We start from the raw sequence: 26,452 nt of genomic DNA, 5'->3' as shown, positions 1-26,452 counted from the left end.
TTTCAGTTATAGGTTTTCTTTCTTAATAGCAATAGTTAATACTGAAAATATATGCCCAGTTCTCTACTAAGCTCATTTAGTTCTCATAAAAGTCTACAAGATAGATACAATCATTACCCTCATTCTACAGAAAAAAGCAAAGATTAAGCAGGTTGCCTGAGGCCATTATTACAGCAGAGATTGGAGCCAAATTTAAAGTTGGGCAGTTAGACTTCAGGGCTACATCCTACTCTAGTGACCTCTTATACCTTAATATTATCATGAATAATGAAAGTAGGCCGTCTGTATTATGTCCTTGGGTTATATCTCTAACTCCTGAAATAAACTCCTGTGGAGGGAAGGCCCCAGGGGAGGGACTCTGAAGGGATGAGGCCCAGGCCTTGGTACCCAGCTCCCACCCCAACCTCAGGTCACTTCTCAGCTCAGTTTGCAGGTGAGGAGAAAAATCCCCAGGAAATACATTTGGCATTTCTGTGTCTTATATATGTGATGGGTAATAAATGGAATAGTTCTTAGTAAATGTTAATCAATTAACTTTTTTTTTTAAAGATGTGAAGGGCCCTAAAAAGCTCTTTCCAGATCTTCCATTTGGAAACATGGACAGTGACAGGGTGGAAGCCCGCAAGAGCCTCTTGGAATCGTTTCTAAAGGTCAGCATCCTCTGCTGTCACTGTAGCCACCAGACACCCAGGCCAAGGTGGGAGACCTGGGGACTGGAGTTTCTCTCTGAAGTCCTTCTTGTGTCTTTTCAGCAACTCTGTTACATTCCTGAGATCGCGAACAGTGAGGAGATGCAGGAGTTCCTTGCTCTCAACACAGATGCTCGTATTGCCTTTGTCAAGAAGCCGTTTGTGGTCTCCAGAATAGACAAGGTATGAGCGGGACTGGGTTGCTCAGCCTTAGTTTCTTGCAGGGAAGGGGGGGGCATGTTTGAAAGGCAGGGGAGCCGGGGGAAGGGAGAGCAGCACAGAGGAGTAAGTGGAAGATGGACTGGGGTTTTCAAGACCTGTTACCAGTACGGCTGAGGCCATCATTGCTGAATGACAGCGAGTGTCAGTGCTCCTGACGCTGTAAGCGTGCACAGGTCTCCTGGTGGTATCATGACGCTGTGATTTTAGGGGAAGGGTACAAGGGTCGGTCCACATCTCCATGGACAGGTGGGAGCAGGAAGGCCTCTTCTGGTGATGAAGGTCATTCCCAGCGTTGGTCACTCAGGATGGAGCCCTTAGGCAGGACACCGAGCTGGATTTAGATTTGTGTAGTGATTCTCTGCTGGAGAACAAGGTTCCAGATGGTATCTTGGAGCCTTTGGAGACAGTAGCAGAACATTTGAGCACCACGCTGGAGCCTGTGAGCAGTGGTTTCTCACTGATTCTCACGTCTCCAGGACAGAAGTCTGAGGTTTGTCCTGATCAAAAATGCATGTGTTGTAAGAGGTTAGAAAGCGCTGACTCTTTGGCAGAAGAGGGGGTCTCCCTCTTCCAATCTAGACTTTAGGGGATAAAATGATAAAGTGGGACTTCAAGTGAGGGATGTTCGGAGACATTCACTGCTATGAGGAGAAGACTGCAAACTAGGAAGGGATAAATGCTGTGAAACCGTGGAGTTCCTTGCAGGTTTGCTCACCCATGCTGATGTGTTCTTTCACTGATTTTTTTTTTTTTAACCTTCACTGATTTTTTTCAACACCTGCCCCCCTGGGTGCCCACTCAAAGCCACGCGCTGTACTCATTGCTCATGACATAAGAGTGAGCACATACGGACTCTCCCGGCAGACTACCATTCTGTGAATCTGGAGAGGGAACTGTATTTTCTCAGCCACGTTCTCCACATCCATGCAGTTCACTATGCTCTTTCCCTGAGTTGCTGTCCCCTGGTCTCTACTGTGGTCCTCCTTGACCGTGTCAGTCTTGCCTTGGCTGTGCCAGCTGTGCTCCCCAAGGAGGACTAACACAGGATAAGACAAAGCCAGCAGCAGTGTTGATTAATAGCGAGAGTTACTAAAGGAAAAGTCAATGTTTCCTTCCATCTCGTTGATATTTTAGGGTTTCATTTGTTTGTTCTCTTTAGCAGAAATCTGTATGTTATTTTCGCATTCTGAGAAATAGGGATAGCTCTTACTCTTCAGCAAAGATTGTTTTATTTCATCCGTATAAATAGAGAAGTTTGTATGAATTCCAGATCCTTAACTTTAACCTGAGTGGTTTTTGCCATTCTTTCTGTAGTTAAAGAAGAGGAATTGTTTGAACTAACTGTAAAACCAGTTTTTGTTGTTGTTGTTTTTTACAGTGAATTGCTCTGCACATTTTTATATCATAAATGTTTTTAGACTATTCCTTATTTTGATAATCTTTTTCACTCTTCCTTTTCTTTGTATATTCTTACGTGTATCACTTCCTGTTTGTCACATCTTGGTGAAAGTATTACCAATTTGAAAACTAAAAATCATTCTTCTGTATGAAAAGAAAGAAATTGAAAGTGAAAAGCATTTCACCAGCCTGCAGAACTCCCATATTTTTATTTGTCATGTTGTTTTGGCTTCTTTTCCCATGGAACCCATCGTCTGTCTTAACTCTGTGAGGAAGAAGATTTTCATGGCTGTGCAGGAAAGGGGAGAGAGTTGCCATTGAGTCATTAGCTGGTATCTGACCATGTGGATGGATAGGGCTCTGCTAGACAGGTCAGCTGGCTGCTCGTCCAGGATGCAGAAAGCACCTTGAGACAGTTGCTGCTGCTCGGTGGTGCCTGTCTAACCCGCCGTCTATGACCCCTGCAGATGGTGGTGAGTGCTATCGTGGACACGTTGAAGACCGCGTTCCCTCGCTCTGAGCCCCAGAGCCCTACAGAGGAGCTGAGTGAGGCCGAGACAGAAAATAAGCCCCAGACAGAAGGCAAGAAGGCTTCCAAGTAAGATACCCTTCCCAATTCTCAGGGCATCCCCAGTTTTCAGTCAAGGCCCATCCCTGCTCTTAGGTCCTAGAATAGAGGGGAGGGGTCATCTGTGCCTGTTTTTATGCAGTCAGACTGCGTACCAAGCCCAAGGTCCTGCAGAGGTAGCCTGGCTTCATGTTGGTCTTGCCCTGGGAAGCCAGGGCCCAAACTGACCAGGGAATTTTGACTAGAAGGAAAACTCTAGCATATGGATGTTCTTTTTTTTTTTTCCCCCTTGGGAAATTGAAACATTTCTTTTAAGAATTAAGGCTTATCATTGATCTCTGTTTGTCATGGTTTCTGGCTCAGGAGTCGGGTACACTAGCAGTAAACAGGAATGGGATAGAAGGGACCCCGTCAGGGGGTCAGTGGTTATTGCTGCTGCTCCAGCCTGCACTGGCGGCTCTCACAGCCAGCAGGTGGGGAGGAAGGGCACCACACTTACCTTCTCGGACGATTGCTGTATGTATCTGGGCCATTACAGAGAGAGAGACAGTGCTGGTGGGAGGGAGGGGGTTGGAGAATGTTTATGTGTGCGTCTCACTGTCTTTTTCTCTGTGTTCATGTCTTATGGGCTGGCAAGAACCCTCACAATTCTTAGCTTTTTTTTTCCCCCCTCACTGGGCCCATATTTTGAAGGGTAACCATGTTGCCTGTGCTTATAAGAACCCTATTTCTTGAAACATTGAGGTTAGGCCTTGTGATTCCCTTTCTGGTTTTATCTGGAACACAAGGGGAATAGTGGATGTGCAAAAAGGTGTGAAGAGCAAGGGCAACCTTGGTCTGTGGCACTTGTCTATTTAACTTGCAACAAATTTTTAACGAGTGCACAGTATGTGCTAGCCACTCTTCTAGCCTGTGGGATACAACTGTGACAGGCAAGTCCTTATTTTACATTAGCAAAAGCCCTTTCACAGGCGCATTGTAAGCATAGCTCAGTGCAAGAGCTGCAGTGCGTGTAAGAATATTGTTTGGGGGATTTCAGAGTGAGGCATCTCTTGGCAACTCTGACCACCGTAAGCTTCCAAGAATAAGTGTGGACATGCCTGTTTTGAGGTATTAATACTTGGTCAGCCCTTCGTATGGGGATCAAGACCATGAATTACACACTCTTTCTGCTCTTCGTTTCTGTGCCAGATCCAGATTGAGGTTCTCATCCAGTAAAATTGCTCCAGCACTGAATATAACTGAGGCACACGAGAAGGTTCTCTACTGTCTCCAGGACAGCGGTGTGGTGAGAATCCCTAGAGAATTCTTGGGATCATCAGTTAGGAGGTCAATCCTGCCATTATAGGCAGTTGGGATGTTCTCCAGAATCAGAAAGGTCTTTGGTGCCTTCCTAAAGGACTCAACCGACATCTGGGTCTCTGGTTTTTATTCTAGGAGTATTTTCTCAGACTGGTTTGGAATTCCTATGAGTTCTGGGCTGGCCAGTTGGCTTCTCAAGGGTGGTGGGCTTCTCAAGGGTAGTAGCCTTGGGATAATAGGTGATAGAATGAGAAAGCCAGCTCCTAGAAGGAAACACGATTTTTGTAGCAAACGAGACTACAGAGGCATTGTTCTCCTTGCAGTTTAGGTTAAAACAAGCACCTTTTCCTTAAGTGGTCACAGGGTCAGTGGGGTCCTCTCCTCGAGACACGTGCAGGGAAGCAACGGGAGCCATAGGTGCCCCCACTCCCTGCACCCTGCCTGTGATACAGCCCCTGCTCTCTCCTCAGGAGTCAGAGACCCTCTCCGTGTCTGGGATGGAATCCTTTATTGAAAAACAGGCAAAGTTACTAGAAGTGCAGCCAGCAGATGCTCCCGGAAGAGATTCTGAACAGACTGCTGAGGGGTGTGTGGACGGTCGTGTGTCAGATGCTGCTGCTCCAGCCCAAGGCCTCAGCAGCAGTGATCCAGGTGAGTGACAGCGGAGAGCCTGGTGTGTCCACTGGATTGTGACCGTTGGGTGGCTCTGTCAGGTGCCAGGGTACAGAATGGCACAGTCCCAGGGCTGAGTGGATCAGAAGAACTCGGGGCATAAGCAGGGCGTCCAGTCCAGCAAGATAAGGTCCATGCTTCTATTAATAGTAGTGTGATTATTTCAGTTGTTCCTAATGTACATTGGCATTATCTTTGGATTGCTCCCTTCGTTTAGAAACTGTCTTCTCTGGTGTCTGTGGTGCCACTTTCTGGTCTTCCTGTCTCTCTTGGGTCCCTCCTCTGTCCCTTCTGTTGGCTCCTCAGCCGTCCAGAGCTTCATTCTGTCCCTACTCTGCGCACTTGTCCTGTGAGCTCCTCTGTTGATCGGTGTCAACCCTAACGTGTGCTGGTGATGCCTTAGTCCTGGAGGTGTGTTTCCACTTGCCTCCCGAAAGTCTCCACCTTGGTGTACTGTATGCTCAGTCTCTCAGTCGTGTCCGACTCTTTGCAACACCATAGACTGTAGCCTGCCAGGCTCCTCTGTCCATGGGATTTCCCAGGCAGGAATACTGGAATGGGCTTGCCATTTCCTACTCCAGGGGAATCTTCCTGACCCAGGGATTGAACCCACATCTCGTGTGTCTCCTGCATTGGCAGTTGGATTCTTTACCACTACTGCCTCCTGGGAAGCCCAGATGTACTGCAGGGCAGCTGAAATACAGCATGCACAAAATGGAATTTCTCTTTTCCTCTGAATCTTTTCCTTCGGTTGTGTTTACTGCCGTGGCCAACAATGCCGCCTGGTTACCAGGGTGGAGCAGAGGGAGACGAGGTAAGGCCGCTGCTCTGTCTTCAGGAGCTTGAGGCAGGGCAGTTGTGCTTCCTGGAGGTGCGGTGTTCTCTGCAGAGGGAGAATTAGGAGGCCTGGATACTGGTAGATTTGCTGTGCCAGAACTTATAAGAACAAAGTCTTTCAAATCCTGCCAAACAAAGGCTTCCCTTGCAAATAAAAGATCACAAAATCCTGGGCCCAGAAGAGGAAAAAAGGCTGACTTCACTGTTGTTCAGGCACCCACAGTCAGTCCGCACTGTGGACCTCAGTTCAATTCTATGAAAAATGGAGTTTACAACCCCAGCTGTTCACACACTTCTCTCTGGTTAAGTAAATGTGTTATGAGAGCAAAAGCGTCAAGAGAACTATGAGAAATTATAGATAAGATGGGATGGGTAAGATAATATAATTCCAGCCAAAATCAAATCTTTAAATGTTGTGCATTATCTCTCTAAAGAGATCATTTATTCCTGTGCCATTCTTTGAGCCCTGAGAGACTCCACGTGCTCGCACGATAGATAATTTACCACTTTCACCGAGAGGACCTGGGCCCTTGTTGCTTTCACTCATTGTCACTGCTATGCTCCTTGTCGCCACATGGTGGCAGCTCTGCATGTGTGCATGCTAAGTCTCTTCAGTGGTGTCCGACTCTGCAGCCGCATGGACTGCAGCCCGCCAGGCTCCTCTGGCCATGGGATTCTCCAAGCAAGAATACTGGAGTGGGTTGCTCTAGCATGGACTGCAACTCTAGGTAAATGCTAAACCTGCGAAGAAAAGAGAATTGAAGAGGGAGATTGAGGAATGCTATTTTTCCAAGAAACTGAATATCACATTTTGAGCAAATAACCAGAAAGCAGACACATCAGCTCCTATGCCCCCTTGAATGACAGAAAGAAAAGGAGAATATATACTAGATGGGATTAAGAAGAAAGTAAGCTTCAGTTCCAGCACATTTATCCAAGTTTGACGTCGTTCACATTCTGTAAGAATCCTTAAGTGAGCTGTGCTTGGGCACGCTTGCACAGAGAAAACCCACTGGTCCTAGACTAATACAGTTACTGTTGATGATTAATTATAACTTTAATCACAGCTGTAGTACCAGATAGAAGAGGATTTTTTCAGGAACATTCTGTAGTTCTGGGGCAGTCTCCTGGAAGGCAAGTCAGAGGCAATGGGGGACCCCATGAACAGAGTTAGAGAACAGACGCTTCCACCCATAAAATACATCTGTTTTAAAAAGTTCTGCTTAGTGTGAGTATGAGCGTGTTTGTGACCCTTTCCGTCTTTGAAACAGGAAAGAAGTGAGTAATCATCATGGCCTTTTACCAAAAGTACAGTGTTCTTCCCAGAACCACATGTTATCTCAAAATCAAACTGAGATCTCCTGGATCCTGACCCTCAGCTCTGAGGGAGCTGAGTTGCTTTCAGAGCCACTTGCTTACGGAAAACAAGTCCCACATCTGCTGGCCGCACATTTCCCTGCTGCCTGCGGAGGCGAGTGGATGGAAGGGAAAGGCACCGGGCTTTGCCAGTTGCAGTTAGTCACCAGTTGTGAGCACTTACTTGGAGCAAAATGTGTTCAGCTGCCTAGGGGAAATACAGAAGAACCAGAAGGAAAGTAGGCAAAATAGTTATCTATAATACAAAATTACTCAGTGACTTAGGAACATAAATTGTAAAGAAAGACAGAACCTGCCACTGAACTTTGTAGAGATGCAGTAAACATCTCTTGACTTGACTACAGATAGATTACACAAATGTGAGATGCTTGACATAAAGGTAGAGCAGACCCAGGGCCCTGAAACGTGTCCTCGAGTGCGGGTCTCTGCCGGGTTACTCCAGATGGCCTTTCATCCCCAGGAACAGAGACCGAGTTGGCTGACACAGCCCTGGACCTGCTTGTCTTGCTGCTCATGGAACAGTGGCGATGGCTGTGTACAGAGAGTGTGCAGAAAGTTCTTCATCTTGTCTTCGGGACCCTAATCCAGAGGTAAGCCTGCTGGGTGCCCCTTCAGGTTAGAGTCTCAGGTTAGACGGAGGTTGGAGGTGGTTCCTGATTTCTGCCCTAGAGAGGGAAAGCGTAGAGTCCAGGAGACCTGCAGCCAAAAGAGAAGAGAGAACCTGTGTCCCGGGCTGCGGGGTGACGAGCTGCAGAGCATCACGTGGTTGTCTGAGGTGTGGACAGGCCTGCTTCTGCAGGACCCCTGGCATCACCCCTGAATTCAGGCGCTGAGCTGAGCTCCTCCTCCGCTAGGGTCCGTTCTCCCCCAGTTTACCCCCAGGCCCTGTACCTCTCACTTTAGTGGACGTGTCTCTTCACCAACAGTGTACAGTCACCGTGACTGCCAACGAGGAAGAAAAGAGAAAACTATCGTGTGCTCTCCTAGTAAAGACTAGTTTCTCCAGGAGGGGCGGACATGGTCACAGCTGAAGAAGCACTGACGCATGGTGGTGGGGAATAGGATACTGAGATTTAAAACTTGGGTTGTATAATTCCAGCACCAGTTGAATTTCCTGAAAAACTGGTACGCAGATGGAGTTTCTAGTGCTGGCTTTCTAACCATGAAACTGATGCAAGCTTTGCTCAGCTGCAGGAGTCCAGGAACCCTGCCTCTGAACCAGGCAGACACACACAACGCTTGAGCTGTGGCCGCTCATGCTTTGACCTCTCCCGTGTGAGACATCCTGGCCGATCCCAAAGTCAGGAGCCAAATCCTGAACCCTTCTGTTAGCGTGTGACTCATGCTAATAGGTCACTCTGAAATTAACAGTTTTATTAAAAAAAAAAAGAATTATGTATCTATTCTACAATAAGTAGGAAATCTATTAACATTAACTTTCCTACTGGGCAACTGTCTTGGTCATTTTCCTTTATTCATTGAGAAAATATTAAGGTCTGGTCGTTAGTGAACAAAACAGACACGGTCCCTCCTTTCACGTATTTTATGGTTTAATGAGGGTGAGAACGGAGGGCCTTATCCATGTTCACCAAGTGAGTGCTTGGTGGAGGCGCAAGCCCCCCCGGGTGTTCCACAGCCGCATGCTTATCCACCGCAGCATACTGCTGCTCCGCTGTGTGTCATCGCTCTGAGCTCTGGAACCATCGTGATGTCTGTCTGCAGGTGTCTGGGTGCATAGAAAGTGTTCCAGTAAATGTTGGGTCTTCGTACTTGCGATTCAGAAAAAGGGAAGGATAAGAAGTGGATTCTGTGTCTGATTCCTCCAGCTTGTGGCCCCAAGTTCCCTCCCAGTTCAGGGTGCCCCATCCAGGTCAGTCTTCAGCTGCAGCTTCCACTACTCCTATTACTCTCTGCTCTCTGAACCACACAGAACCCGTCCTGCTCAGCAATACGACCTTGTGAGGCCTTCCCAGGTGATTTTGTGCCCGTGACCAGAGCGTCCATGTGTCTGACAGCAGGAGGCAGCCCCCAGGCCCCCTGCAGTACAGGTTCTGTCCCCGGGCGGCAGTGTTCTCCACGCACTCCTGCTTCCCCGCGTGCAGAGCTTCTGGAGTCAGGGCTGCCCTTCCTCACGAGAAGAGCCTGGAGTCAGGCTCAGTTCCTCCCCTGTCCACCCCCGTGCCCTGACAGTTGCATGGGAACCACACCTCGGGTTAGCTGGGTGGATGGCTGGCTGGTGAATGTGGCTTATGCCCTAAACAACATCAGAGAGAGAGCTTATGCCTGAATCCCCCTTGAGCTGCTTCTCTTTCCACTTAAAAAAAAAAAAATGGATGACACCTGTTGTTGTTGTTAAAGGGAAAAAATTTTGAATGTGTTACTGAATTTGAATGAAGGCAAAGTGAGGATTGCAGAAGAGCAGAGTTTTGTGTCTAGGTACTTCCAGACAGCTCTCCATGACTGTGGTCTGTTAACCTCTGTTCGCCCTAGATGTTTTCAAGTGATGGCATTTTGTACTTGTTGACTTGCCTCATATCTCTTCCTGTCAGAACTTTATTCTTAAGACCATTTAGTTTTGTATGAGCTGCAGCAGAAATAGGAACCCAGCTGTTGACACCTTCCTCGCCCTGGGCCTCTACAAACTAGAGTTAAATGAAGAGCCTCATCTTCCTCTGTTCACAGTCTTTCATCTTCTCGATAAAGCATTATTCCCAGCTTTTTAATGGTACACTTGACCTTCTTCTCAAGTATCTTGTGCTGGGTCACATTGTTCTTAAAGCTTCCTTAAGACAGCAATCAGGAGGTCATGGAGAAGGAATCTCTCCCAGCGCCCCCTCCAGAGGCTCAGAGGACCTGATGCCTGTGGCCCGTGGTCTCTACCAGCAAGCTCTGAGTGCCGGCTCCCCAAGGAAGAGACAGGGCTTATTTCAGGTTCAGAGTGTAGACGTTGATGGTCTTCCTAGCTTCAGGATCCACCATCCAGCCAACATCTGTAGAGAGCTGACTTTGTGCAGACACTGTGCCAACATCATTTAATCCCCTCAGAAGCCCTGTGAAAGAGGCCTTATAATCCCTACTTTAAAGGTGAGGCAGCTAAGGCTTGCAAAGAATCATGATTGTTCAGTCAAGATCACAGAGCTAGTAAGTATGTACAGGCTGTTCAAACCCAGGTTTGTCTGATGTTCAGCTGCAGGATCAGACGTTTGCCCTGTGACTTGAAAAGATAAAAGCCAGCCCCCAAGTCTTTGACTCAGAGCAGTCCATATTCCCCAGGAGGAGACTGCCAGTCAGCTTGTAAAATGAAAACTGCATTTGAATGTGCACCCACTCACATACGACACAGAATCCCCTGCGGCACACCAAAGCCAGTCTGTGTCACTTGTCCCCTGGACAGCTTGCGTTTTTATTTTTAAAGAGGCCGGCGCAGCGCTGCATTCCTGGGCTCTCTTTGCTTTGGTAAGCACATACTCTGGAATGTGATACCTCCCCAAAGCTGCAGCACCCCTTCCACCTGTCCTCACTACCCTCAGAGAGGTGTGGTTGGTCCCTGCCGGGTCAGGGTGGACCTCTCCCAGGCTGTCCCCAGGACTGAGGCCCAGGAGGCAGCATAGTTGCTCACTCTCTGAAACCGCATGCCGATGAGCTGCATCCTTTTGCAGAGCACCTGGATTCTCTAAGTTCTAAAGCGAAGGAGAGTCGATGTTGATGCCACGAGTACCTGCCACAACTTTTCTGGTTGACCTGGACGCACTGCCATCATGGACGGCGTCTAAAGTTAGGCGCTTCTCCTTTTAAAAATGTCATCATTGTCCAACCTCCAGCATTATCATCTCCAAGAAGACAAGTTCATTTCTTCTGCTTCCAGCTTTCTGTATTCTCCTTGATCCCTCTAAAGACCCATATACGTAACTGCCTAGGATGCCAGGGACTGCTCCCAGGTCCAAAGCATGCATACTGTCACTTTTTCCCTCTCTTGCACATATTTAGTCTTTACGCCACCCTCCCCCCACACCCCCGCCCAATCCCTCTGTCCCTGGCCTGCGAGGGAAAAGAGTAAATTCAACCTCATGACCCCTCCTTCCAAGCCAAGGTTGGAAGAGTTTGAGCCAGCTGCGTAAATCTCCCTTGATTGTTGATACTGTGGAGAGAGTGGGGGAAGGGAGCTGGGGAGAAGTTAGATGCCCAAAAAAGGCATTGTTAAGTCAAAGGCAAGTCTGCACGCATGCGCGCCTGACCTCGTGTGTCAGCTTCTGTGCTGGGAACATCCAATTATGTAAGAGGGAGTGCTCCTTATTTGGAGTTAGAGTCAAAAGGAGGGGAGAGGGGTGGGGGAGCAGTCTAAGCCAAGGCGTGAATCCAGCTTTTGCAGACCACTCATTCAGAAAGCAGGAGAAGCTGACAGTGTCTCTGAGTGCGTCAGACTCAGGTTTAGGGACTGGAACACTCAGACGCTGGGTGGGAGGGAGGGAGAGAGAGGAGAGACAACTGTGCTCCATTGACGGGAGAAGGTGTGGGGCAGGAGCATCCAGCCACGGTCAAGGGTGAGATTATTCTGGAGTCCTGATGTAGAGCGAAGGAATGAGAAGAAGCTGGCCCAGATCCCCGCCTGGGTGCCCAGAGCAAAGCCATGATAAAAATACAAGCCAGGCTAGCAGGAGAGTACACGAGGGCCACCTCCCGTGGCCCTGCCCTCCCCATGGCCCCAGAGATGGCAGCAGACACATTCCTGGTGTCTGTGTCTGCGTCAGGGTTTCTTAAAGAGTGTGACTGAATGAGTGAGTGAGTGAGCGAATGAGCATGTGTGTGTATTGAGGGCACGTGGGAACAGCAGTGTGGCAGAAGGGTGGGAAGAAAAGAAAGTTGTGTAACCTGTGGATGTAGGCGAGTAGAAAAGTACAGGAAGTCAGGAAGTAGATAGAGAAGAAGAAGAAAAAGAATATGTCGGGTTATGTTGTGGAGCATGCTGTGGGTCCAGGAGAAAATTCAGTGGCAAGCTCCGAACCCTGCACCAGGGCATGGAATTGTCTTCCGAGGGGAGAGGTCTCTACGAGTCATCTCCCAGGGAGGGTCAGGAGAAGGCGTATGGGTGGCGTATGCGCCCGTTGGAGAGGGCGGTGCTGGCAGCGGCAGTTACAAGTTGGATGACCAAGAATTCTCTTGTCATCCATTCTCTCTGGTCACTCCACAACTTCAAGTGTTCTCTGAGTGTAATCTGGTCAGGGGCCTGTTTCCCGGTGGGCCTCTCTAAATAGCAGATAGATAAACGGTCTTCCTGACGTTGATTATGTCTAACGGGCAGCTCCAGGCCCACCACTGAAAGGGCATGAGCAGCTGCAACCAAAAAGGAACTGACATTGACTAAATACGACATCAGGTAAGCAGGCGTGGATTTTATATACTAAGGAGCAATTCAGTTCTCTGAGGTAGACGTGTATTTTTTAAGTGAGCAAAGTGTTATTTAGATTAAGTAACCTTCTCAGAATTATAATAAGGGCCACACCCAGGATTCCACCCAAGTCACCCTGGCCTTCAAGCCCATCCCCTTCCCGCCACCGCCTGCGGCCTCCCCACTGAGCAAGCTTCCCCGTGAGGCAGTGGCCACAGGACTGACCTCACCTGAAAGTGCCATGTCCTACTTCTGTCCAAGAGACACACGTGTTTGATGGTAGCATATAAATTCATTTCCATCCGTGTTTTATTCTTAAACACTCCTGGATCAGAAATTATGTAGTCTCCCTTTAGTATCTCTGTTCTACGTCCTATTCCCAGTCAGAAAAAGGTTATCATAGTTCTGATTCAGAGTTTCTCAAGACACAGATGCTGGGTTTTTTCCTTTGCTCCATAAATTTCTCTTTCAGTTCAGCTCTGGTGCCTTGTGTTGCCTTACACCTGACCTCTTTCTGTGCACAGCTTCTATTGAAAAATGCGTTTGTTTGCAAGAGCTACAAAATGATCTCAAACCAAGTCTAGTTTTCCTGTCTGATCACATCCTTGCCCCTGCTAGTTGCAGCGCTGGCCTGGCTTTTAGGGGCTGACGTCTGTGTTCTGCAGCAGCGGCTTTGCTCAGGTTGTATCGTGCTTCCTTAGGGAGAGGAACACTACTTGTCCCCCGCCTTTTCCACTAGACCTTGAAAAAGGGGAGCTCTGACTTCGTAGACTGGATCAGGATAGGCTTCATTGTCTCCAGTTATATGAGCGCCCTCCCTGCCGTATTTCTTAGGCGTCTCTTATTCTACCCATCATAGGACCAAAGCACCCAGCCTTTCCTGTTGTGTGCTGAGAGCTTCTGCCTGAATCCGTCCTTACGGTTGTAACAGCTCAGTGTGCGTTTGCACTTCCGTGTATGGGATACGCTCTTACAGTCTCGTACACTCACAGGTGCAGAATTGGCAGCAGTTAAAACCAGAGCATCATGACATATGTAAGCATCAAAACCTTTTTTCCAAGTCAAATTATTGCCATCTCTTGCCTATCTATAACTACAAAGAGGAGCCTGACACAGGTTTTAGGACAGGTTCAGACTGCAAGCATCTGGTGGGCAGGCACTCGTCTCTCTCACCATCCTGCTGTAGGCATTTAGCTGTGTACATGGAGGGTGCTTCGTAAGTTTTTGTCAAATGAATGAACATCACTTGCCCTTCTGGTTGAATCGGTCTCTCTTCTCATCACTAGTGAGAATCTTGGGAGTTCCCCAGCACTGCTGGGATGAGAAACACAGATGTAAGAGAAACCCCCTTGCCTGCCTCCCCCACAGCTCTTTAGTTGGGCAGCTGCTCCCCATCCCCCAGAGTCATGGCTGGGCCTCGGGCTATCTCCCACCCCAGCGGCCTTCTCTTTCTTCTCCAGAGGAACAAAGTGCCCTCTGCCATCGTGGGCCTCCTGCCTAAGCTTGGACCTTCTGGAAGCTTCTCCTGCTGCTTTGCCTTCTCAGCCTCTGTCCTTCCATGTGTGAAACTAAGGATATGGGCTTTGAAGTCACACAGATCTGAATTCACATCTTCCCTTGAGGCTTGCTGTCTCTGACTCACCTTTGCTTCAGTTACTCTGAGTGGGAGTAACAGTGCCTTGCTCGTGAACTGATGAAGACTTTCGTTGCATGCCTGCCATCCGATGGCATCAGTAAATGTGAGTTCTTGTCCGTCTCTACAAGCCCCACGTCCTGTTTCCTTGGGGACTCTTGTTCCCTAGGGCGGTCACACATTTGCTGTAGGATAGAGAATCTGTTTACATTGCGATGGTTTTTTGGTGAGGTGTTTGTAGTGAGCTCGCTTTGTGATCTCTTAGGAGCAAACACCTTGTGAGACACATGGCCTTTTCTGCATCCTTCAAATTAGGGTGTCTTCCTCCGTTTTAGCTGTCTATGAACTCTGTCCTGTCCTCACATTCCTACTTAACATCTCCCCAAGTCGTTCCAGTGTTTCAGAACCAGGGAACTACCTTTTAACCCAGGTACTCTCAACACTTTACTTTCTAGGAAACTAACTTTATTTAGTTCTTGTTGTGGTGACCTCTTTATAAATAATTTTTGAAAAGTCTTTGTGAGATTTGATACTATGTCGACTTGCTGACTGCTAGCTCTTCAGGCCTTTTCTCCATCAAGGTCCTTTCAGCCTAAGAAAATAAATAACCCATAAAAATCCATTAGAAATACTGAACAGTGTAAGGTCAAAGAACACAGTATAGACCATAAACACAGTTTTAAAAAGTCATAAGGATTCTTGAGGGTAATTGTTAGGTAGGGTTTAGAGAGGAAAGTTTTTAATAAAGTTAGACCTTGCAAGACAAATCCCTTAGAATGGTTTAGGGTAAAGAATGTTCCAGACACTGGAACATTTTTAAAGAGGGAAACGGACATTATTTCTACTTTTAATAGTTGCCTTTAAACATGTTTTGTGTATTTTCAGCCAGCCCCTTTCTGAGTGTGTGTGTGTGTGAGTGTGAAGTGTAGAGAGTATGGAAAGCCTGCTGGACTCCTACTGCTTGGGGCAGTTAGGTGTGAATTCTCCATCTGGACTCCAGGTGGCACCACAGGATAAACAATCCCTGTTTGCAAGGCTTGGAGGGAGCTGCAGTTGTAGTCGTCACCCTGGTAGGGGTAGTGATGCAGCGTTTGCTGTCTCGCCCCATGGCCTGGAGGTGGCTTATGCGCCCTTTCCTTTGTGCCCCTGACTCTGTCAGCCAGCTTCTTTCTTCCTTCACCCCCGCCCCTTCAGGTGGTTCACTGTTCTGACACATCCCTGAGCCCGCCAGTAGAGTCAGTCTTACAGAGGGGAAACTAAAGCATGAAATGCAGAGTTCACGCCTTAGCCCCTTCGTTTAGTTCCCTAGACCTGGTAGAGCTTTGTAAGAGGATCCAGAGAACCCTTTCTCTGACACACACACAAACACACAAGCACTTTCACAAACACTTTCACGTTTTCTCCTTTGATCTCAGCAGCTTTGTACAGAAGGCAGGGCCAGAGTCAGTCTGTTAAGAAGAATTCAGAGCTCGGTTCTTTCCGCTTCTCTGGCCCAGCCAGCCTCCAGCCTGCACGGCTCTGCAGTGTTGCTGTCACTGGCTGCAGCGCACTGCGGGAAGCCTCGTGGCTCTTCTGGCCACTGGGCTTTGCTTCCCCGGAAGGGTATGGATCAGTTTTATGTGTGGTATTGGTGTGGAAACTCTGATGGCCTCTTCCAGACAGGAGACTCTGGACTAGGAGAGATTCCAAGAAACATGGAGGGAGTAACTTACTGTGCAGAACGTGTCATGCTGTTGCTCTTACTGGGGCCACACGAAAAACAGGCAGGTATCAAAAATGTGTGGCTGATTTTTCTGTTAGCCCTGATCTCAGAGCTGGTTTATGGTGCATTGATGACAGCCTAGTGTGAGGCTGAGAACAGTTGTCCTGAAGGCCTTCAGAGGGACATAGGTTTGTGTAATCACCTTTGAAACTGGAATCCTGAGTGTCATGATGCTCGGTCTAGAACAGATTTCTAAAGATCTCCATATGCAATCAGACTCTCTTTATCCCATGAGCACAGAGCCCCCAAGAGACTCCTTGTTCCATATTTTTTAGAAAGGTAGCGAGACCTTTGCTGTTGGTCATTTTTTACCCAAATATCCTGCTACATTATTCTCACTAGCTTCAGGTGATGAGTTGGATTCAGATCAATGCTGTTCCATCCATCGGGGGCACTTCCCAAAATACACACATGACTCACAGTCCTCAAAACCCTTTTGCTTCCGTTTGACTTTCCGCCTCTTCTCTCCTCTGGGCCTGTTTGCCAGGAAAACTGACAAAAACCTAGACTGCTCCAGCTGTCTGTCTTTTCTAGGGTTTATGGAGCGTGGCTGGCCCCCTTCTTTGCCCTCCACCTCTCTTTTCTTGCAGTGAGTGCAGAACCAGGTGTGATTGTGTGGGTTCTTCATGGTGAGTTCTGAGTTCTAGCACAGCTGACTTATTACCCAGTATTCTTCATTTAATATCCACCCTACAGCTGCTGTATTGGCACACAGCTGAATTTTAATATTAGCCTGAATAGAAAGTTCTTAGGAAGATAAATCTGCCAAACATTTATGTAGATGCATATAAAATGCCAAATACAAAGGATTTCTAAATTGTCTACCTTTATTATTTTCCTCCATCAGCACAAATAACTAAGAGCTCCATATTGTTTTGCTGCTTTGAGTACTGGGACGTTTGTCTTCTGCACAGCTTAGTGTGAGCTGTGTGCCTTGCATTAAGGCCAGTGTTTGTCCCACTTACAGCAGTGATTCACTTAGTAACTAATACTTATTGATCACCTACTATGTGCCAGACGCTGAGTTAAATGATCAAAATTTAAAAGACCGCTGGTTCCTACCCTAGGAAGTTTAATATCCAGTCAGAGATGCAATCTTATAAATAAGGAATTACAGTTTAAAGTTATGACTTTAAAAACAGCTCTTCATGATTAAGAGAAGGGACTAAGTAAATTATGAGAAATCCAGGGAGGGTTTATAGAGGAGATGACCTCTGAGATAGGATTTAAAGGATGAAGGGAAAGTGAGAGCTGGCGTTGGAGAACAGAGCGTTGAAGGCAGAGCAGTGAAGCAAGACAGCGCATGTGTGGAACTCAGAGAAGTCTGGGGCGGTTGGGATGTACGATGTGTAGCCACATAGCCAGAGATTCCACTGCAGAGCTCAGTAGGCACTGACCTATACAGAGCTCTGTCGCTATTCAGAGAGCATAGGATTCACCTCTATTCATTAGCAAAACATGTACAGAATTAAACAGAAGATGACATGATCAACTTAGTAACTTAGAAAAATCATTTACATAGTGCTGTCGAGGATTAATTGAAGAAAGCAATGTTCAGACCGGGGAGACAAATTGGGAAAGGGATAATGAGGACCTAAGCAAAGATCGGTGCTGCAGAGATCATAAAGGGTGATGAATTCATGGGGTCCTGAGTACTGAGGAGGTCGGCTGGACCGGTTTTAGTAACTGTTTCAGTAATTAGGTGATGTTGCAGGGGGCAAGTGGGCTAGGGTTGGAGAAGAGGCAAAATCAAGAATGACTCTGGTTCTCCCTTGTGGATTGAGAAGCAATGCTAGCAGATGGCATAGTAGCCTTCCAAATAATATATCTGACTTGTGATTCTGAAAGTTCCTTGTTGCTTATTAAGTCAGTGGATTATTACCTACTTTTGTGTGGTGCTAGATGATGACACATGAGGAAGCATGGACTGTATCTCTAATAAGTTTCAGATTTCGAATAGAAAACTTAAGGACCTCAAGGCCTAGATTTCTATCCTTTCTTCTACCTGTAAGCTGTGTCTTTGGAAGAAAGAGGAAGGTATGGATTGAACAGTTAACTGTGTAGCTAGAACAGAGGGAAGGTTTGTAAACTTCCTTACTCTGGCACATGATGCCCACGTGGTGGACTCCTAACTGCAACTGCAGTGAGAACATAACTCGAGGACCACAGGAAGGGCTTACTTGACAGGACATCCATCGACTCAGTGAAGAAGAAAAAGCTGCAAAGAAAACTGAGCTAAAACTAAAACTGAATAGAATGGGAAATAGCTCACAGAAAGGAAAGTAGACGGAAGTGAACTAGAATTCACAGAAGAACATAACAGAGAATCCGTCTTATATACCACAGTAACAAAGGGACTTAAAGTTTATCATGGAGCATTTTGGAATAAGGTTGATTCATTCAGTATATGTTTGATTATGTGAACTGTCCTAGTCCAGTAAATGCTGAGGAAGACACCAAAATGAACTGAGATCCCTGCCATCAAAACTTCACAATCTTGTTCTTTTAAAACTTTTAAGAAGCTCAAATGGAATAAACAGATTAAACACAGGACTCCAACAAGGAAGGAGAAGAATCAGCATCCGATGAAATCAGAGTCGTTAACTGGGATCAGATTATAGATGAAAAAACAGAGAAAAGGGACACGCAGTGAGAAATGCAAACAGTAGAAATTAGAACTGGTGAGAACGGTGTCCACTAAACTTGAACTCAGAAGGAGCTGACATTGTGGATAAACGTTAGGGGGAAAGCTTTTTTTAAAAAAAAGTTTAAAACAGGAACAACTAAGATAAATTGTTTGGAACAGATCTTGTACTATTAACTGGCTACCTTGAGAAATTATTTATTCATTTATTCAGCAGCAAATTGATGTACTCTTTGCCTGGGGTATTTCTGTTTTTGTTTTGTTTTGTTTTTTTTTACGTAAAGGAAAGGGTCTAATAAAAAGAAGTGAGCAAGCATGATTAAACTAGAATTGAAGACCAAAATAGGAATGGAAATAACAAGAGAGCATTCATCTGCTTTAAAATTCAGGTACCTGACCAGGTGAATTCTGTTCCATGGAACTGAAAGAATTTGCATTTATCATTGAAGATCTAAGATCATGAAGAAAATTTCTATATAGGGATGTGTTGCTCGGAGATGGACAAGTGACTAGCCTTTTAAAAAATGGATACAGGCTTCTGACCCTGACTTTTATCTCTGGAAACTTCTTAAGTGGATTATTAAATAGATGTCTTGTGAACTCTCAGGAAGAGAAACACGGGCCCCAGAACCCAGTGTGCATTCAGTGGGAATGCTAACCTTGTTAGCAAGGTTTTTTTTTTTCTGTCTTAGCAGGATTGGTTGGAGAAGGCAATGGCACCCCACTCCAGTACTCCTGCCTGGAAAATCCCATGGACGGAGGAGCCTGGAAGGCTGCAGTCCATGGGGTCGCTGAGGGTCCGACACGACTGAGCGACGTCACTTTCACTTTTCACTTTCATGCATTGGAGAAGGAAATGGCAACCCACTCCAGTGTTCTTGCCTGGAGAATCCCAGGGACGGGGGAGCCTGGTGGGCTTCTGTCTATGGGGTCACACAGAGTTGGACACGACTGAAATGACTTAGCAGCAGCAGCAGCAGCAGGATTGGTAGGCCATTAAATGATAGGAATGCATAGGTTGTTGTATTGTCTGTGGATTTCAACAGGATTGTGCCATATTTCCCTAATATCCATATGGACATACATGGTCTGGACTGCAGGACTTTTAAGTGGTCCATGGCTATCTGAGGATCTTTAGCCCAGGTAGCTAATAACTTGATAGCCTAGAGGGCACTTTCTAGTGAAAGCATAGAACTTATCCTTTTTGTCAGTGAATTTGCAAGTAACTCTGATCTTAGAGATATAATTAATACTCTGGGTGACAGAAGTCAAGATTCAGAAGACTTTAGAAGAGTTAGTTCAGTTCAGTCACTCAGTCGTGTCCAACTCTTTGCAACCCCGTGGAGTGCAGCATGCCAGACTTCCCTGTCCATCACCAACTCCCAGAGCTTGCTCAAACTCATGTCCATCAAGTCAGTGATGCCATCCAACCATTTCATCCTCTGTCATCACCTTCTCCTCTTGCCTTCAGTCTTAACCAGCATCAGGGTCTTTTCCAATGAGTCAGTTCTCCACATCAGATGGCCAAAGTGTTGGAGTTTCAGCTTCACCATCAGTCCTTCCAATGAGTATTCAGGACTGATTTCCTTTAGAATTGACTGGTTTGATCTTGCAGAAGAGGTAGAATGGTCGTCTAAAGCAAACAAGATGGGATTTAACAGAAATAAATATTATAAAGCAGAATTTAGATTCTTCTTCTTTTTTTTAATTACATAAGTATAGTACAAAAGGACAAGCCTAGACTTAATAGGAGTCTGTGATTTCTGGTTAAAGCACATACGTGGACTCAGGGTTCTAGTTGGCTGCATACCCAGTGATGAGTCAGTGCTTTAGTGCGTGTGCCCCAAAAACCAGTACAGTCTTTGACTGTATTAATACAAGTATGGTATCTGGCTTGAGGAAGGCACCGTTCCCTGCCTTCTTTGCCGGTCAGGGCACATTGTGAGGTTGTGTCTGGTTCTGGGCACTGTCCGTTGTAAGAGAGGACAGCAGTGAAAACCCTAACCCTACCCGCCCTTCCCCCCACCACCATCAGCACTGCTCAGTCGTGTCTGACTCTTTGCAGCTCCATAGACTGTAGCCCACCAGGCTCCTCTCTCCATGGAATTTTCCAGGCGAGGATACTGGAGTGGGTTGCCATGCCCTTCTCCAGGGGATCTTCGTGACCCAGTGAACAAACCTGCATCTCTGGTGTCTCCTGCATTGGCAGGTGGATTCTTCACCACTGCGCCACCTGGGAAGCCGTGCCCAACCCCCCACCCCTCCCACCCTCCCCCCCATGAAGCCATACTTATCCAGGGCCTTCCTCTCTCAGCCATGGAGGCAGTCTTAGAAAAGACATGAGGGGAATTTGGTTAATTGGCTTAGATGTGGTCCCTTAAAGCCTTCTCCCCTTATTCTTGAGATTTGATTCTGCTCTTTTGATGGAAAATGACCTTCTGCTAACCTTGAAGTGCCATCTTAAGCCCTAATATTAAACTATCTCATTTTTAGCCACCGCTTCATTTCTCGGTGTGTAGCTATTTCAGACCAGGTTCCTTTGAACGTGGACTGGACCCCGACTCCCAGTGTAGTGGGTGCCCTGGTCTCTGCATCCTCTGTCCTTCCATGTCTGGCACTGGAGGCTCTTCATGTCTCAATGTCCATCTGCTGCTGTTTTTTTCTCCTTTTATTGCCTGTTCTGGGCCCCCTAGAACATCTTCTCTGTGCTCTGAGTCCTTCAGAGATGGCCTGACAGAACAGTTGTGGTCTGGCTTTTTTTCTTCTTTGGGGAGAAGCTAGAAGATAGAAGAAGATGTCTAAATCAAATATCAGAACTGGAATAGTAGTAGAAAATAAAACCAGTGCTATTTGAGGCTCTTCTCCATATTTATTTTAGCGTATTTACCTCATGCATCTTGTGTTACATCAACAATAACATTTGTATTTAGTAAATGATTTCTTATAAATAATTTGTAAATAGTAAATAGTCCAAGGGATGTGTGTGTGTATCTCCACCTTGAAACTGGAGCTCTTAGCTTAACAGTGGTAGCAGCAGATTCCAGAACCTGATGCTGGAGGAGCTATTATGGCACACTGGACTGCAGACACAGAACACAGATTCCATTCCTTGTGCTTCAAGACACAGATTTCTCTTTGACGTCCCCACCCCTGGGTTAAGAACAGAAGGATGACATGTGGAATGGAGAAATGCAGGGAGCTAACAAGGCTTTCCAGGTGGCTCAGTAAGGAATCCACCTGCCAGCGTAGGAGACATGGGTTTGATCCCTGGGTCGGGAAGATCCGCTGGAGAAGGAATGGCAACCCACTTCAGTATTCTTTCCTGGAGGATTCCATGGACAAAGGAACCTGGCAGGCTATACAGTCCATGGGGTTGCAAAGAGCTGAACACGACTTAGAGACTAAACAGCAACAACAAGGGAGCTAAGGGTGGGAGTCAGGGTGTCGGTCGCTTAACACTCGCCCCAGAGCCTCATCTGCTGGCTTCCTGTGCCTCAGCCCAGCTTCAGGACTGAGGGAGTTCACAGTGTTAGATAAAGAAGGGTGGTGCGCATGGAGCCTCACTCTGGAATAGGAAGGGGAAATGGGTTGAAGGAGGGGAGCAGTGGTTGGATGAAGAAATCCCTGTGCTCTTCCTTGTTTATCAAATACTGTTTCTGTGCAGCGTGTTGGGCAGACTATACAGATCCCTGGAGGGGCATCGTGTGTGGCAATAAAGCATGCTTTCGAGAGGGGTCTCTGGTGCACAGGTGGTTTGTACTGTCTGCGGGTGGGGCAGCAGCGGTGCTGGTGATTATCTGGATTTGGACTTGATCGCTTTCCCCTCCAGACAGGGATGCTCGTCACTTGTGTCGAGAGGCCAAATCTCCCACTTTCCGTGAACAAAAGGTTGCCGCCTGCGTCTTCTCCACAGGTTGCCTTCTCCCCCGGCTAGGAAACAAAAGCAGGCTCATCCCAGTGCCCGGGAGGCAGCCTCTTGTTTCCTTCGAGAGGAAGAGGAGGAACAGTGTTGGGAAGAGGACCCTGAAAAGGGAGGGAAGCGTCTGTGTGGTGGGCGCGGCTTGTCTGCTGCCCGTGGGCATGAGGCGGAGCAGGAGCACTGAACCTCGCAGCACCGCACTTCTGCAGTGGACCCCTCTCTTTAGACACTAAGTTGGTTTCATTTCAGCTGGTTTACACAAGTCCTGCCTCTCCCATTCCCAGGACTGACTCTTCTAGGCCCTTCTGTTTATTAGTCCTGTGCCTCAGGGCTTAGGGCGCTTACCGTTGCCTTTGTTTTGTTCAGCAGCTGATGTTCTGCTTGGTGACCTCAAACGTCTTTGTCAATTAGTTCTGCTAAGCTCTGACAATTTTATTATACTCACTGACTCATCCTCCTCATGAGGGGCTTATTCTTGCTTTTTTATACTGTGATTCTTCTTCCCAGCATCCGCATTGAGAGTTTGATGGGTTATAGACCAGTAGGTTTGTATAATTTGTCTCTTGCCACATGTTAACGTTTGTTCTGCATCCAGCATGTGTTGATGAGATGCTTGGTCACCACGGGAGGGAGCAAAGGGGACCTCCTTGTCCAAATCCAGTTCGAGGTCCTGTTCCCATTGAGTGAATGACCATTAAAGTAAAGCAGGCCCACAAGGGGGCCGGGCACCCAGGGCTGCTGTTGTCATGCTCAGTCAAGGAAGGGTTGAGTGGATGCTGAGGTTTCTCCAAAGAGTCGCAGGTGCTACTGGCTCCAGAGGACAAACTGAAGGTCAAACGGAAGGGCAAGCCAGCCTATTGTTTGCATCTGTGAACGGGAGGCTGAGCTGGAGCTAATGCTGGCTGAAAGGGAAAGTGTTAGTCGCTCAGTCGTGTCCAACTCTTTGTGACCCAATGGACTGTAGCCTGCCAGGCTCCTCTGTCCATGGGATTCTCCAGGCAAGAGTACTGGAGTGGGTGGCCATTCCCTTCTCCAGGGGCTCTTCCTGACCCAGTGATTGAACCCTGTGTTTCCTGCACTGGCAGACAGATTCTTTACCACTAAACCACCTGGGAAGCCCAAATGGTGATGGCTATTTCAGGCAAGCTTTGTGCCGCTCTTGATCTCCATCGATGTCTGCCGTTGTTGCCCTGCCGTTACCTTTCAGACTTCCTATTCTTAGAATCATCTGTGAGCCCTGGGCCTGGGGGAGTGCAGCCCCCAAAGCTGGAATGCCTAGCGTGAGCGGAATGCAGACTGTCTGGCAGAGTGGAGGTTAAATAAAGTTTGCCTTGGCAGCCCCCTCCACTCTTGGATGGACGACAGGCAGCTCAGGTCTGGAGTGATGGCATGGGCTGTGTGGTGCAGCACCAAATAAAGTCTTCTTTGCGTGAGTGACGTTGCCAGCAGTCCATTCATCCCCGTCACGGCCATGCCATTCTCAGCACGGGCCCCATGAAGCAGTCCTCTGCAGTTCGAACCTCATCAAGTGACCACACCGCTCTGGAGACCTGCAGAGACAGGGAAAGCGCTTTGGTGGAAATGCCTCGCAGGCCCTGCAGATTGCGGTACCTGCCCTCTCAGTCACTGACTCATTTGTGGAAGCAAGACAGAGGGGTACATTTTCACTGTAATAAGAGCAGTTGCCAGTCAGTCATTTCACTGACATTTCACAGACATTTCACTGTGGGAAGATGTTGTGGTGGGGACCTCTTGCAGTGCTTATAATGTAGTTGGGAAAGGCAAGCTGTAAATATATGAGGCAGTAAGTAATATTCCAAACTGGAATACCAGTGCTTAGTCTGTGTTGTAGAAGGAGCACCACAGGAGGCCTAAGGAGCGAGCATTTCTGGGTGGAATGCTCAGGAAGGAATTTGTGGAGGATGTGGGGTTTGAACAGGTTTTGCTAGAAGGACAGAGTTCTGCTGCTGGCCAGGAGAAGGCCTGGTCTGTCGGGAGCAATGGGTGATGTCAGGAGTCCTCAAGACAGGTTGTGGGGGCGTGGATGGTTGGCCACGGAGCGGGGTTTGTATAAAGTTCCCAGACCGTGCACTGTGTACACGGCACTGAGAAGTCCCAGTGCTTCTCACTGGAGGACGGTTGGAAAGGTGCAACCTCCCCAGAGCCAGCAGCCCTCACATGCTCTGTTCTTAGCCCCTGACACATGGGTGCTCACACTCAGTGAATGGCTGTAATCCTGTCGTCACTCGTCTTCAAGTTCTGGGAGCCCGCGCTGTCGACTGGCTTGGTCTCACCTGTGGGAGCTGGCGCTGCCTTGGCGTTGTTCTGCCCTCATTGCCTGGAGGACTTGCCCTGGCTCTGGGTCCTCCACGTTGCCCTGACCCTTCTCTCTTCCCCTGCAGGTGGCTGGAGGTGCAGGTGGCTCATCTGACGTGTCCACAGCGCTGGGTGCAGTACCTCCGGCTCCTCCAGGAGTCCATCTGGCCGGGCGGGGCTTTGCCCAAGTGTCCTCGGCCTGTGAGGACCCCGGAGCAGAAGGCAGCAGCTGAGAAACAGGCTCTGCAGAGCCTGATGGGTGTCCTGCCAGGTGACTGCAGAGAGACTGATGGTGCTGTAGCCTTCCTCCCCACGCCGCTTTCCTGCCATTACCCCACGCCCTTCCCCTGTTTTCAAAGGGCCTTATCTGCAGCAGGACTCAGCAAATGTGTTGACCTGCTATTTCTGAGGCCAACAGGAAAGTGATTGGGACTTCTGGGGAGGCTGAGGGAACAGGAAATGTCTTCGGGGCAGGTGATGACCTCCAGCCCTGTGGATCGGGGAGGAGCATGACATGCCTGCAGAAGCCCAGCTTGGGGACCAGCGGCCGACAAGTAAAGTGCACGGTCCTCAGCTACATAGACACAAACTCCGAAGAGGGCTTTTCCCTCCCTTTATATGGTTTTTTCGGAGGACGGGGAAGGCAGTTTGCTGCCTGTGGTTGTGCTGGGGGAGGAGGGTACAGTGGTGGACACTTGCCCCAGACTGTGCTGTTTACTCTTGTTAACCTCTGTTCTCCAGCCTACACCATTGTATCAGAAGCAGCGGCAGGTTACAGAATTGTCTCCTGGGGCCCATCTTATTTAGATATCTAACTTAAGAACCATTTTTGTTGGCTTTTCCTGTCTCCTGAGGATATAGTTTGTGTGGTTCAGAGATGTGCCAGAAGTACCCAGTGTGAATAAAGACAGCAGACATCCTGAGGAGACAGTCCTTGCAGAGGCTAAGGCTTCGTGGTGAACTAAAACCATGTCCACCTTTCCTCTTCAGATGTCATCGTAGAAATCCTTGGGGAGAACAAATGCCGGCTGAGCTGGAGTCTGGTCTTGGAGTCGCTGCAGCAGCCCCTGATCAACAGGTGGGCACGGCGGAAGCCGTCTCTGGTCTCAGAGGGTCCCGGGCTTCTGGTTAAACGGCTGCGCTGAGAAGACTAGAACCGCAGTGTCTCCCTGCCCTGGGCCCCGGCTGCAGGTGCAACGACCGTTTCCCTGGCTTCCGAGCAGGGGTCAGTTGGTCAGGAGCTGGTGGGACCAGCCACTGTTTGCATTGGGAAGAACTCTATGCAGGCGCCCGTGGGAGCTCCTGAGAAGGCCCTGGCAGTCCTCAGCACAGAGAGGTCATGATCCCCTGGCCGGTGCCGGGGGATGGAGAATCCCGCTGGTGTTGAGAGCATGCTCCCTCCCCTCAGCCCTGCCCTGAGCACGTTGTGTCCGTGAACTCTCAGTCCTCAAGTCCTGTCTGCCTCATCACAGGTGACCTGAAGGTTCCTAGTAAGTCGTTACTACAGGGATTCCCCTCGCTCAGAGCTCTTCAGAGCAGTGCCAGCGTGCTAGATGTAAAGAAATAGGGAATTTCCTTAAATCCAGTCTCAAGTACCATTTCCACCTTTGTTGCAATCCTAGCCTTCTTTAGTTCAGCAGACTTTTATTTTACAGCCGAGACATTGCAGTCCACTGAGGATATCAGTAGCGGGCAATGGGGAGGTGAGATAAATGTCATCAACAGGA

The 26,452-nt window shown here is 48.0% G+C and overlaps 1 protein-coding gene across 2 annotated transcripts in view; it reads left to right on the top strand.

Moving 5' to 3' along the window:
- SNX19 (sorting nexin 19) overlaps window positions 1-26,452 on the top strand; it is a 32,691-nt gene that overhangs the window by 5,072 nt on the left and 1,167 nt on the right. The window contains exons 3-10 of one of the 2 annotated variants that reach the window (XM_019954871.2): window positions 550-650; window positions 753-872; window positions 2,777-2,907; window positions 4,069-4,165; window positions 4,650-4,830; window positions 7,526-7,655; window positions 24,812-24,996; window positions 25,716-25,803. In XM_019954871.2, the coding sequence (XP_019810430.2) occupies window positions 550-650; window positions 753-872; window positions 2,777-2,907; window positions 4,069-4,165; window positions 4,650-4,830; window positions 7,526-7,655; window positions 24,812-24,996; window positions 25,716-25,803 (1,033 nt within the window). Of the gene's footprint in view, window positions 1-549; window positions 651-752; window positions 873-2,776; window positions 2,908-4,068; window positions 4,166-4,649; window positions 4,831-7,525; window positions 7,656-10,724; window positions 11,352-24,811; window positions 24,997-25,715; window positions 25,804-26,452 lie in introns of those variants that run through there. The other variant, XM_019954872.2, reaches the window with a different exon arrangement.

The sequence above is a fragment of the Bos indicus genome, chromosome 29 (assembly GCF_029378745.1).
Source record: "Bos indicus isolate NIAB-ARS_2022 breed Sahiwal x Tharparkar chromosome 29, NIAB-ARS_B.indTharparkar_mat_pri_1.0, whole genome shotgun sequence".
Taxonomy (NCBI): domain Eukaryota; kingdom Metazoa; phylum Chordata; class Mammalia; order Artiodactyla; family Bovidae; genus Bos; species Bos indicus.
This window is presented reverse-complemented; position numbering and strand designations above follow the sequence as displayed.